The sequence below is a fragment of the Patiria miniata genome, unplaced genomic scaffold, assembly GCF_015706575.1.
Source record: "Patiria miniata isolate m_02_andy unplaced genomic scaffold, ASM1570657v1 HiC_scaffold_3, whole genome shotgun sequence".
Lineage (NCBI taxonomy): Eukaryota > Metazoa > Echinodermata > Asteroidea > Valvatida > Asterinidae > Patiria > Patiria miniata.
This window is the reverse complement of record NW_024037069.1, coordinates 12,322,133-12,335,460: the sequence shown is the minus strand read 5'-3', so window position 1 is coordinate 12,335,460 and position 13,328 is coordinate 12,322,133. Positions and strand designations below refer to the sequence as shown.

At 39.6% G+C, this 13,328-nt stretch overlaps 1 protein-coding gene across 8 annotated transcripts in view; it reads left to right on the top strand.

Annotated features, from left to right (window-relative positions):
- LOC119737339 (forkhead box protein P1-like) overlaps positions 1-13,328 on the top strand; it is a 54,487-nt gene that overhangs the window by 14,949 nt on the left and 26,210 nt on the right. For 6 of the 8 annotated variants that reach the window (XM_038211623.1, XM_038211620.1, XM_038211617.1 and 3 more), the window contains exons 2-3: positions 1,481-1,639; positions 3,592-3,867. In XM_038211623.1, the coding sequence (XP_038067551.1) occupies positions 1,529-1,639; positions 3,592-3,867 (387 nt within the window). In that variant the 5' untranslated portion in view covers positions 1,481-1,528. The remainder of the gene's footprint in view (positions 1-1,480; positions 1,640-3,591; positions 3,868-13,328) is intronic. The other 2 variants (XM_038211621.1, XM_038211618.1) reach the window with 2 other exon arrangements.

Sequence of the window (13,328 nt, the reverse complement as noted above, 5' to 3'; positions counted from 1 at the left end):
ACAGCTTAGCCTTCTGGCTGTCATATGTAACGCTGGAAAGCTCGGGGGAGGGTTACATAAAAATCGGTGCGCCGGTGCAGTTGCCTTGTATAAATATTGCGCATCTTTTGCTCAGAAATTTATCCGGTCTGGATGCTGAAGATATTGCATTGTTTGGTTGCTTAAATGTGCTGTAAAAAACGTTTCCTGGGAAAATGAGTGAATGACATCCTTTCAATGTTTGGAGAGTTTGTACAGATTGAACCATGATAAAAGGCTGATTGCGATCAGCTTTACGTGGGAATAGCTATTTAGAAGCATTTCAACAAATTTCAAAAGAGTGCATTTTTTCTTTCAAACTTCTTGTCCGACAATCAGTCATGTAGTTGGATGTTGGTGGGGATGATTGCTTATTCCTTGAGGAGAACTGAGGCTGGCACAAATATGAGAATAAAGAAAATATAGGGACAAAGGGTTTCAAGGTGATCAGGATGAACAAAGTGTAGATATATGGAAAGTTGGGACGCTAGAGATTTGGGATGTCCATTTTTGAATAATTTAAAATGTAGTATTCAATTATTCGAATCTGAACTTGACTGAATATTCAAATATTAAAAACTCGCCAATCAAGTTTTACACGTGGCAGCTGCAGCTTCCCTTGCTGGTCAAAAGTTGCATAAGTAAGCGCGCCTGTTAAAATTTGCATGCAGGGATGGACATTATGAGCCACTGGAGTGTTTTGCACTAATTACTTACTAACTGTCAAGGGACTTTACCCAGCTAAAATAATGGGACCAATAAAAAGGTGTCGACAAAAAAGTTATCCTCGACAAAAAAGTGGCATCTGATAATAAAAAACCACATTTTTACGATTATTTACAGTCATACTTGTATGCATGTGCACAGTTTTTTCTTTTTGAATATTCAAACCGGCAAAAAAGCTATTCGAATATTCGCTTGGTGATCAAATATTTGTATATTCGGGATAGCCCTACTAGAGATGGAATTTTGAGCTAGGTGGGACTTGAACCCACGACCTCCTGCTTACCATTGCAGACATCTTAAAACCACTCACCCACCAATTCCATTCTGACGGGGACTGCAATGAATGTTACCTTGTGTTGGGGAAATCACAATTTTTATTTGGTTTGTTTGCAGTCACATTGGGTTAAAAAGATTATCATTATCATTCAATCTGGAATATGGTCATACATTTGTTTTTAGCAGAGTCAAGATTTTCAACCTTTCAGTGCTAAACAAAAACACCTTATTCAAGTTTTGAATCTGATTTGAAATGTTGTGTGAACGGAGTAAAAGTTTTTTAAGAGTTCGATAAGGATCCGATCCTGAGATACAGGATAGTGCTGAAAGGTCGGTAGCCTGTGAAACAAAAATCTGTTGTGTGTGAATTTGCCCATCTGGCTCCTGGGTGACATTCAGCCATTCTGGAATGACAAAGATCACTATTTCTTCTCCCCCTCCTGTCGTTCACTTAACGCAGAGGTACTTTTCCAGTGTGACAAGTGGCGTACACCAAGGGGTAGTCTCCATGAGTGAAGCGGCGCTCGCTAGCTCCAGCCCGCCAGATACTAAGAGACGAAACTCATCGGCTGATGAGGATGGGCATTGCACGTCGGAGGTAAGCTTGCGTGGCCTTGTGGTGAGTCGCACTTCCAGCTCCCCCCCCCCCCCCCAACTAAGGAACCTGATTTACTATTTTCATTTTTTTTTAAAACCCTAAATGATTCTTTTTAATGAGATGTCAAATATTTGTGAATTCAATCTGAACTAGAATCATTCCGGAGTCTTAAGTGTCAGCCTTTTTGTGTATAATGATACTTTCAAAAATTCTTGAACTTTGAATTTTGGAAAATGTGAAACCATTTCAGTGAAGTACATTGATCAAATTTCATTTACTATGATACATACATGTACATGTATGTTCTCATAAGATACAAAAAAGACCTGTCATGTATATTTTAAAAGCAACGTACATTTTAAATTGTATAATTTAAGAGTACATGTATACATTGTAGTATGCATGTTGGTTCCCTAAAGTGTTTTCCATACGGAATGTAATTTTTTTTTTTTAGAACTGTGTAGTAAATTTACACCATACTTTTATATCCATTTTGTTGATAATAACTGCAGTTCTACAGTTTGATATTTTTCTAGAGACTGTACATTAATGGCGGGATACTGTATAAACATGTCAATAATGCACATTTTTTGTCCCCCAAAATATGGAAGAGTCAACACACAGCCGGCAGAACGGATCCGCTTTGCGATTATTTTGCAGCACAGAATTTGGTCGTTTATTTTCATACCGATATGCGGGCCCCCAGAATTGTTTATCCATGGCGCAGTCACCTGACCGGACTTGTCAACATTCTAAACAGATGTTTGTTTTTGTTTTTAGCCTGGGGACGGCACTCCTAGAATGCAATAAAATAACAGCGTTTGAAGCCATGGAAAGTTCTTGTTTTCCAGATGTGCCGTTCTGTCGCATGTTTACATGCGCGCTCCCCTCCCTTTTGTGAAGCAGGGCTGCATTGTTTACTTTGATCACAGGCCAATTGATTATGTGCTGTGTATTGACTCCAACCTCCGGGCATAAATAAATCATGTTGGATATAATCCCAAAGTAGTTATTCACAGAAATATGAAAAAAAAGCTGCATAAGATGAATTTTGAATTTTCTGAGCATATAATTTGAAGGATTTGGTTGGTTGATGGTTTTTCTATATTATAGGTATTATACATGTAAGTACAAGTTGATTTACTTTATGTCAATAACACTTTCATTTTCTTTAATCGGCTAACAATACTATTTAATTAAAAACAATCCTTATTTTCCATTTTTCAAGTTGAATGACTTTTGATTGAAACTGTAAATCTAAGCTCAATTTCAACAACTGGATTGATTTTCAATTTTCAAAAGTTGAATGACTTTGAAAAAAACCTGTTAGTATTACAACAATTTGCGTAGTACATACATAGGCCAATGTACAACTTGAGAAATTGTACTTCAGATGAAAAGTTTCAATATTAGGTTTTGCCCTTCACCGACGTATAAACACTGCATACTCGGTGTGTTACCTCCCGAGTGAAAGTTGGAAAAGAATCACTCGGGTGGGACTCGAACCCACGACCTCCTGCTTTCTAGTGCAGATGTCTAACCACTCGACCACCGAGCTTACGTGTTCGGTTGGCTGGTTCAAATCTGATATACGGTACATGTAGCAGCGGGTACTGCATTCAACTATTCATAAGATGGAATTTTGCATCAGGTGATGTAAATCAATATTAGAGTTTGCCCCTCACCGAGGTATAAACACTGTATACTCAGTGTGTTACCTCCCGAGTGAAAGTCGGGTGGGTACGAGTCCCACCCGAGTGATTTTTTCCAACTTTCACACGGGAGGTTACACACTGGGTAAACAGTGTTTATAGGTCGGGGAAGGGCAAAACCTAATATTGATTTACATCACCCCGACGCAAAATTCCATCTTATGAAAAATTTCTTGAAGTTCTGAAGTCCATGGTCTGTGTTTTCCTTTTTTGTGTCTTAAAGAGTGCCGTTTCTCTTTCCCTTTCTCCTTAACTCTCCAGGAGATTAGCCGGTCGCCCCACCACCACCACAATGCTCTCCACTTCCACCCATCCCAGTCCCAGAAGCCAGCAGCAAGCAGGTCCAGTCCTTCCAGCCTGGAGAAGACCGCGGCGGCGGCCGCAGCAGCTGAACAGCAGCAACAGCAGCAGTTTCTGCTCCATCAGCACCTGTCCCAGCAGCAGATGCAGCAGCTTCTCCAGCAGCAGGTGTTGACGCCGCAGCAGTTGCAGTTGCTCATGCAGCAGCAGTCGTACTTGCAGCAGCAACAGGTAGGTGTAAGTACATCATCACCTGTGCTTGTTCAGTAGTTTTGTTGCAGGGTTTAGGGACCCACACCGGTTGAACGAGGACCAGAAACTTTGTGGAGTCGGTTGAAAGTCCCCACAACTCGGTTCAAGGTTTTCTTACAAATGTAAACCTCCTCCCAGGGCATAAACACAGACCAATTCCGACTTGAAAGTTCTCATTGACAAAAATGCTGTCTTGACAATCCTTAGGTCATGGCTCCTTCTGACCCTGTTAAAACTTTAATAATAGTATTAAACCTTACAACTATCAGTTCTTTCCAGTCTTTGCCTTAAACTTAAAGTTTTGGAAAGGGCAACAGACCGTCAGTAGTAGTATTTTATAAGGGTCTGTTGTGTGAAAAATGTTGGGCAAATGTGATGTTTTAAATGGAGAGCTCAGAAGTGCACCATTCCTTTATTTCATTGTGGCAGATCTTATCACTGGGTGTTGTACATGTTTATTTTTGAAGTAAAAAAAAAGGAAATCTTACCGTAGGATCTTGCCTTTGTAAACATCCTGCCAGGGTCTAAAATGTCAGGACATCTAACTTTGTTGATTTGCGCAGTTCAAATCAATCCAGGCAGTTAGCAGTTTTCAGGAGTTCTATTCATAGTTCATTTCTATAAATTGTTAGTTTCTCGAGTTCCTTCTTTAATAAATTCCCTGTACTTGGATGTTTATAATGCATTCTGTGACAAAGCGGTATCAGATTCCTTCATACTTCTATTGATCTAAGTAACCTGTCTAAACCATCACTAGTTTGCATTTTAGAAATATTCATTCCTCCTGACTTATTAAGGTGATCACAGTGATCTTTGTCACCTGGATTTTAAGCTTAGCCATAAGGTGTGTGAGTTTCGGAAACAATCAATGATCCAATCTTTCCTTCAAGTAAGTGCCCCTGCAAAGTGTCTATATCCACCGCAGCTGTGCATCCATTGGCCCAAGATTCCCCTATGTGAAACTAAACACCACTTGTTTGGCGGACTGCGCATTTTTTTACCGAATCACGGAGCGAAATTGTCCCCAACACTCGAGGCCCCTCAGAACCCCAGGTCCTTATGTTTTTGCATGCGCAGTGAAGGAACTTCCATCTTTAATTGACCGGGCAGTTGACAAGCAAAGCGAGCACTTCACAAATTGCACTTTTTTTCCTCCGTTCGTCTTCTTCTGAGTCAATTTCAGCTCTCCAGCCGCTCGGCCTACCACATTAACCTCGACTCCAGTTTCAAATAATTTGGAAAATATTAGATTTTAGGTAAACACGCAAGGGTTGAGATAACAGCCTGGCTGTGCTGGGGCTGTATTGATTTGTGTGTATAGTTGGGTGATGTTGTTTTCGTCAGGGCATTGACCATTTACTCATACATACACGGCAGGGGCTGACGTGAACGCACTCTTGCTGTAGAACGACCCGCATTAGTGGAGCAGTTTTCAAGACATTGATGGTTTATTACCCGTCCCACCCTAGTCTTAGTTCTCGCGATCATCCACCGTAGAATCTCTCCAGAGATACACATCAAGGCACACGATGTTGACTTGTTTCTTTGTAAATTGAATTAATCTCATATCCAGAATGTCAGATTTCCAGCTTTAATATAGCGCCGATTCAATATCAATTCTCATAGTGACTAGGGAAGCAACTTGAAGATGCCAAGCTTTGATTGTTCAATTAAGAAGATGACATATTTCATGTGTGATACATTCAATGATGATTGTCTGTATGAGACAGTGGATGTTTAGCCTTGAGAGGATGGGATCTTGAGAGATAATGATCTCTCATCATTCTTAATTGTCATCTCTGAGAAATTAAACAAGAGTCTCTCTGTCTTCTGTACAACAGCTTGTTCAGTTATTGAAATACTCGTCAGCATGCCATCGGTACATTATTTGCAAATTCAGGACTCATTTGGTGATTGTCAACGTTTACGGGACGATGTAACAAATTGATTTAGGAAAATGTGTTTACAAATGTTAAAAGCTGATCGTTGGGATATTTCTTTTGTGTTGTTAGAAGTATTGAGTTTTAAAGGGAATGTACATGTACAACATTTGCTTTTGATGCAATTTTCAGAAATAAATGGATTTGGAGGATTAGTATGTTATAGCAGATATTGTTAAACTGACTTGTTTCACGTTTTGGGCTTGTAGATGCTGGAAAAACCAAGAAAACCAATCATGCTTTTGTAGTCTGGTTCCCTGACCCCACTTAAGATGAAACAGAGAAATTTATTTTGGGAATTGTAAGGTCAGAGAATCAGTCTGGCAGGCTTGTACCCCTTCACAGGTGTGTAATCAATTGCAAAGAGAATCCGCGGGAACAACTGTTATGAAAAACTGTTTTCTCCAACGCTGGTCGGGAAAAATACAATTTTTCTTGAACATGTCAGCACACCAGGAGACACGATTTTACAGGATGCTTTTGTCATCCCCCAACAATCCAGTAAGGTTGGTCGTGATAATTTGATCATTTCGTTTTTTGATGTTTGCAAATGTTGTATCTTCCCTTTAATAGGAACTCAAACTTCAAAGAACAATCTTATTTGGATTATCCAGCATTTTTGGATGAGAGGGGGCGCGGATGAAACGTTATTAATTAAATGTGATGTAAATCAAATTTGCTTTTTCGTCCCTTGGTTTTTGTGGGGAAGGGGTGGGGGTGGGAGTGGCAAGTTGTCTTTCTCCCGTTGGATCTTTTTCAGCTTGCTGTCACTTTCTCCCAAATAATAAAGTGTTGTACCAAAAGCAGTCATGCAACTCATCTTACCGGTACATGTATGCATAGCTATGCACGTAGGTGTGGATCAATAAAAAGAGGAATTGAGCCAAGCTGTTTATTTGTTTTTATTGCCAGTTGCAACACAGCAGTCTTAATAAACAAGAGTTAGTGATGTAGAACGACTCACTCGAGATGTCTCCTCTCCTAAGGGAACCAACAATAACAGCTCGAGTAGGGGGAAAAAAAGCCTTTTCGAATTACTTGTATTATTGTTTCCAACATGTCAGCGTAAGTCATTCACCCCCCTTTTCCTGCGATGTTGACGATAACGACCGGGTGCTTTCGCTAGTCTCTCTCTCTCTCTCTCTCTCTATCTATCTCTCGGTTTGTATACCTGTATCTACAATATCCGTCGCAATGTCACCGAGTGCGAAGTGTTGGATCAATTTTCAGTCTCGGATATCTCATAATGTGGTATCGCGTTTCTTGTGTACCTTAGACATCAGCAATTATAGAATGCGATTCAATTTTACAGGAAGGCAAGTGAAAATCATAAAGTTGGGTTTTTTTCCTTCTTTCTTTTCAACAAATCTGATTAATAAAGAACATAACGGCTATGGTTGTTTCTGAGACTTTGAGTTTTTACGAGTCTCTGAAATTGATCAAATTAAGCAGTAATCATCAGGTTGTCGCGTAGTCTGCACGCAGCTAGAGCCATGTTATTTTGCCATGGGGCTCGTTGCTTGTTAGTTTTAATTAAATTGATGAATCGCTTGTCATTTTTTCTCTTTGTTCGTCAGTTGTTGGCCTGTCTCTTTTCAGGAGATTTTTTCTTCTCAGTCTCACGGGCAAACAGAATGCCAGTGAGTGATTGGTTGCAGTTGCCGACATTTCACTAACTGCCACACTAGATGGTTCTTCCGATCAGACAAGAAATTAAAACCTGTTCCTTGAATGCTCTCGATTCACATCTGTAGTCATTGTTTTGTTCCCATCTTTTTGTTTCAATGAACAAGGTTGCACCCACTGGTCAGCGTGGCAGCGTGCATATGTTACAAAGTCTGTATCGCTTGTTTTACTCTGAATGTGCTTGAACATGTAGCATAGATGTCAGCGTCGCACACAACGTGCGCTGCCTACTCCCACCCAGTGGTCTCCCCCAACTTTCCATTTGTAACCATTGAGAGGGATACTTGTGCACACAAACGTGTGTTCACCGTCGATCATGGACATCCTATTGCCCCTCTTTTGTTTGTACTCTTTTGTTTGTACTTTTTAGGAAGACTCCCATAGGTTTTGTACACGACCCCAATCACGGACGTTTGCTGGGAATCGTGGACGATATTGTTCTCTTTTGTTCTCAGGTATTTTTCATCCATGGTTTGAAAAGATGAATACGTACACTGAGTCCATACCGATATATGCAAAAATAGTTTGGGGGTTTTATTTATTTTAGCAGAGTATGCAGTTGTCTGGTGTAAAATCAGGTGTTTCTGATTTTGAGTGACTTTGGCCTTGATTTTAGAGACTGAGTCACAAACGTTGACCGGCAAGTCGGTGGTCGAGCGGTAAGACGTCTGCACTAGGAAACAGGAGGTTGTGGGTTCGAGTCCCACCCGAGTGATTTTTTTTAAACTTTCACTGGGGAGGTTACACACTGAGTATACAGTGTTTATAGGTCGCCAGAAGGGCAAAACCTAATATTGAAAATGATGACTTGGTTGGCTCAAAAACTGAGAAAACGCCATCGTGAATATGACTGTATGAATAAAAAATAACAAACGACATTTTGGGATGGCTGTCTTTTGGCAGAAAACTACACAACAGCGTGGCACTTGGCTCAAAACAACATAGTGTCCTCTGCATTTAGAAATTGACTCATCGCAAAAACTTCCCCAGAAAATGCCTTTTTTTCCAGCTTACATTTTGTGTTGGTCACGAGCACCTTCCTGCGTTGATACAATAACCAAGCCTTTAGTGTGCACATGTGTACAAGCTCAGGTTTGTAAAGACCTTTTAATCAAAGTTGGATGTTATCAAACCTCTGCTAGTAGCTCTACTTGTCATTATTACAGAGCCAAGGGCTCCGTCTTCGTGGCAAGAAGGAAATTAAAAATTAAGATGGAAGAGCAGATGATCCATAACTGTGGACACAATCATCTTAACTTGATTGTCACTATTGTCATAATCCCTTTATCGTACCTTTTTTTCACCCGGGGCCTTCCTATGCAAGAAAGAAAAGAAGGGGGGGGGGTTGAAAAAAACAGACAAGAACCAACACTGAAGACAAAAGGTTGCTCCTGGCTCGATACGTGATCAGCGCGTACTTAATATCGTAATGTACACACAGATAAATACAGATCGGCTAGAATATGAGTGGGACGCGTGTCCGGAGAATGTTGTTTATTTTCAGGAATGACAGGAAACTAATATCATCAGCTAGCATCTTCATTGCTAGTGTGTCAGTAAGATTGCCGGAGGCTGTTGGGGCTCGGGAAGAAAGAAAAAAAAGGAAGGAAAAAACCCTACTAAAGGTGTTATTTTTTTTATTCTATTGCGGTCAATCACCCAGCATTAGTGAGTGGAAGATTAAGTACAAAAAGAAGAGGGGGAGCTTCAGCTTAAAGTGTTTGAAAGAGACAAGTGCTACTCTGAGATAGAATCAACTCCTCATCATCGATAAACTTTAATACTCGCAATCGTGGCCAAGAATTGGATAACAGACTCAAGATCATTTGTAACAAAACACGTCAACACTCAAGTCTGTTTTAACATGAGCATGATCAATCTCCTACCTTCCCACCCCCCCCCCCCCCACAAAAATAAAGTGCAAAGAAAATTTGTTTTTGAAAGATGAGACTTTATAGCCTTCAGGGAGTCTGGCTAGATTGTTGATGTTTGCCAACTTCAGCCCCCTTTGCTAAGTATGACACTGCCAACATAACGCACCACAATTTAAAAAAGTTTGATACATGTACTTTATCATTTTAATTTCAAACTTTATCATTTCAAACCCAATTTTAAAATTTTCTCCAGACTTCTTTACCTCACGGAGGGTATCCTCAAACGTCTCACAAATTGTACTCTCCACCATGCATAGCCCCGAATCACATCCATGTTCAGTTTTCTGACGGTCTACTCCAAGGTTCCTATCCTGTTGGGCATTGACTCTATAATTCTACCTATAAAAAGGCCCGTGACTGATCCCTAGGCCAGCCCGTGGCAGCTGAGTGATTTGACATTCAAACTTCAAGGGCAGCGTCTCGGCGTGCAAAAAGTCTACAGTTTGTTAGTGATACTATCGAATGGAAAGTGAACGTAGGACTATTGCACAACATCCTAGCTATGGGGACGGGGTTACCGTTCACAGTGGGTGTGTGCAACAATTATGTGATATTTTATAATCCATTTTTCCCTTTGGAGTTGATTTAGAGGGAAAATTATGGATTGAGAAAGAACATTGCTGTCAATAATATGTGCAATTTAGATGTCACACTATAAAGTCGATTTTTTTTCTTCAAATGTGTCTACTTTCAAGTTATCAACATGTGTGTACGTGAACATGAAAATCATCATCGTACATGTATGCTGTAAAACAGTTTTGATTCAATCACCTATATTGTCTACATATAGTTTTGTGCTTATTCTAAATTTGTTTTTTATTAAACGTGATATTTTCAAACAGAAATGGATTTTGTTGATCGCTGGAAAGCATGTGTTTGCAGTTCCATGAAAATTAAATTGACGACTAATAACCAGCTCTCATTTTTTGGTGGGTACGCAGTTTAGGGACTTCTAATGATTGTATTTGCATCCCCCAATAATGCCAATATTCCTCTCATTAGGAATTGTGGGCCGTATCTGTAGGGAGTCATTTCATCGTTACCGTCAGGCCCAGCAGAGCTCCTGAATTGGTTATTAATGGCTGTCCTGGGACAGTGAGTTTTATTTTCTTGTACGAGAAAGCCTCAATAAAAGCATTTCATTTCAAATAGAATTTATTCCTATATTCAAGAAATTGAATAGATCTTTAAGTGTGCTTCCACGTTTCATAGATGTGGGAATTGTTTTATTTCCGACTTGCATACAGATGTGTGTTTAATAACGAGTTCAACATACAACATAAACATAAACACAACATAAAGCTCAGTTTAGTCCACACAGTTGTACATTACCCAAATTATTGATCAGCACCACAAGGCCAAGTATTTGCAATTGAAATTCAAATTTAATCGCCTTTTTCCTGCCGCAAGAGTTCAGTAGTGATTAGATAAATTCACAATACAGTACAGTAAACGCTTGTAAATGTAGTTAGCATTCTTAACTCTAATTGTTTTGCCTGCAGACCTCAAAACCATTGTTATTCACAGAAAGATTCCATTTTGCACGCACCCTAGTCATGTTTCACTCTACTACTGAGGACCCCTTATTGTTCCCTTCTGATGTTCCTATTTTTTGGACTCTAACGTTTTCTCAACAATATCCCATAAGATTTGTACATGTACATGACAACCTCTCGAGGACTTGGCTCAGGTCCTCAAGGTCCTTGTTATCGCAGGTAACCCATTTTTCCATGTCCTGAGACGTAAAGGATAGTAAGATCACCCAAGCAACTTTACGGATGGTGTTTGTGGGGTACCGGTACTTGCATTGATCTCCTTCAGATTTTCCCTTGTTGGTACATTCAAAAAGACTAACTTGTGGGGTACCCATAGAGCTATATTCATGGTGACCATTTTAGCCGATTTTCGGCTAACTTTGACAGATTTTTTGTTAAAAAACGAGTTTGACAGAAAATTTTGACAGAATGGATTTTTTGGGGCAGATTTCTGGCAGAATTCTGCAAAAATGGTTATTTGCCAGAAAAACATAGCAAATTGGAAAAAAATGGTACATTTGTTTAAAAAAAGCTTCAATCTTTTCAAACAAACCCTTGGATAATGGGACAGGTTGCCTGGGGGTCTAGGTGCTGAGGTTCACTGGGAACCGGACTTCGTCATGTCGTAACTGCGTTTTGCCAGAAATTAATGCAATTTTACATGTATACATGTAACATCTTTATAAGACTGTAGAGTGTTTATAATGTAATTTAAATTTTTATTAAGGCAATACTGCAAAATCTGCGTGTGATTTTAAGTGTTAAAAGTGTATTTCGAGTAATTCTGAGGAATTTGGCAGATTTTTGATCAGTCTGACAGATTTTTGAAGTGCAGTTAGCAGAATTTGGCCATGACCTTACAGTCACTCTGGCTATATTACTAGAGTGCTGACTCGATGTTCAAAGTGATGCCTGCTGGGCGCATCTATATTTGTGCACAAACCTATGACAAACTTTTTGTACGGCATTTGTACGGCTATTTGCATGTGTCTGTGTTTGTATTCTATACAGGTGCGTTATCAAAGCCGATACACTCCAGACCGAAACACGGGATCAGTAAAGAAGCGTTTCATGTTGCTCTGCGCAAACAATGCGTGCATGTATCCACTTAAGTTGATTTTTGCCGTGACGTTTTTTAACCGTCAGTTGTTTGCGTACGTTGTACTTGCTCGTTGCATTTAGAGGCACTTTCAAAATTCACTCCATCTAATTTCATGATGTTCTACAAACACGCACATGAATTCAAAATGTCTTTGCGCAGGATGGCTTCAAAGTATCTCCGGGCGTAAGAAAAAGGAGTTAGCGCTCTAAATTCTATGGGGGAACCATTGCTCCCTTTTTGCAGTTCCGCACAAGACAAACTGACTAAGTCCAGTATCCACAAATTGAAACTGACTTCAACCAAAGATGCACTGCTGGTCAGGCAGGATTTCCTTTGTTTTACCGCAAGATTTTAATTGAATAAACAAAACTGCTTCAGGATGTGAACCTGCAACCTCCTGACTGCCATTCCAGTGCTCAACCAACTGTACTATGAGATGCAGCCTGTTCTGAACTCTCTCACTTGATCAATTTTTTATTCTTGAGGGAAATTTCAAATGTGCTTCTCCAAATTTGTTAAATAAAGCATGCCTACATATTTAAGACTTGTGGAGATTTAAACATACGATACATAAGAGAATGTCCCGAGAAATTTATGAAACTGTGTACTTTACATTGATGTACGTCTACAGGCTCAGTGTAGATAGCTAGGAAAAACCCATAAAAAGACAAGCTTGTTGATATACAGGAGAAATTCTAGCGTTAAAATAACAGCATGAGTGTAAACTGAGAAGAATAACTTATTACACATGGCAAAAATGTAAATTATACAGACTTGCACTCGTAGGAAGAGATACACTGTACACGTGTAGATTGCATGAAAAATTAATAGCAAATAACGTGCTTCACTGGACAAATGGAAATAGCCTAATTGTACATCGGCAGGCATAATAATATTATCCAAGTTGTTTTACATGTCAAGAAGGGTTTCCAAATGTGTATTATGAAACAGTGATAATGTTGTTTGCATTAATTGGGTTTGTGCGTGTCCATTATTGTATCATTTGTCCGTAGTGAAGGTTTCTGTTAGCATTTTGTGTCTCTTAGGTAATTTTTCGGTCCATTTTTTGAATCATGGACATTTTGTAATACAAAATGTTATGTTTTGTAATACAAAATGTTATTCTATCTTCATTATTTGGCTCTGTAGATTTTTTCCTGTCTGATTTTATATCATGCCATGGATCATCATCCTTATCCTCCTCCTGTACCGTCCTCGGATGGAGGTGGCAGCCCTCTCTGATGGGTAT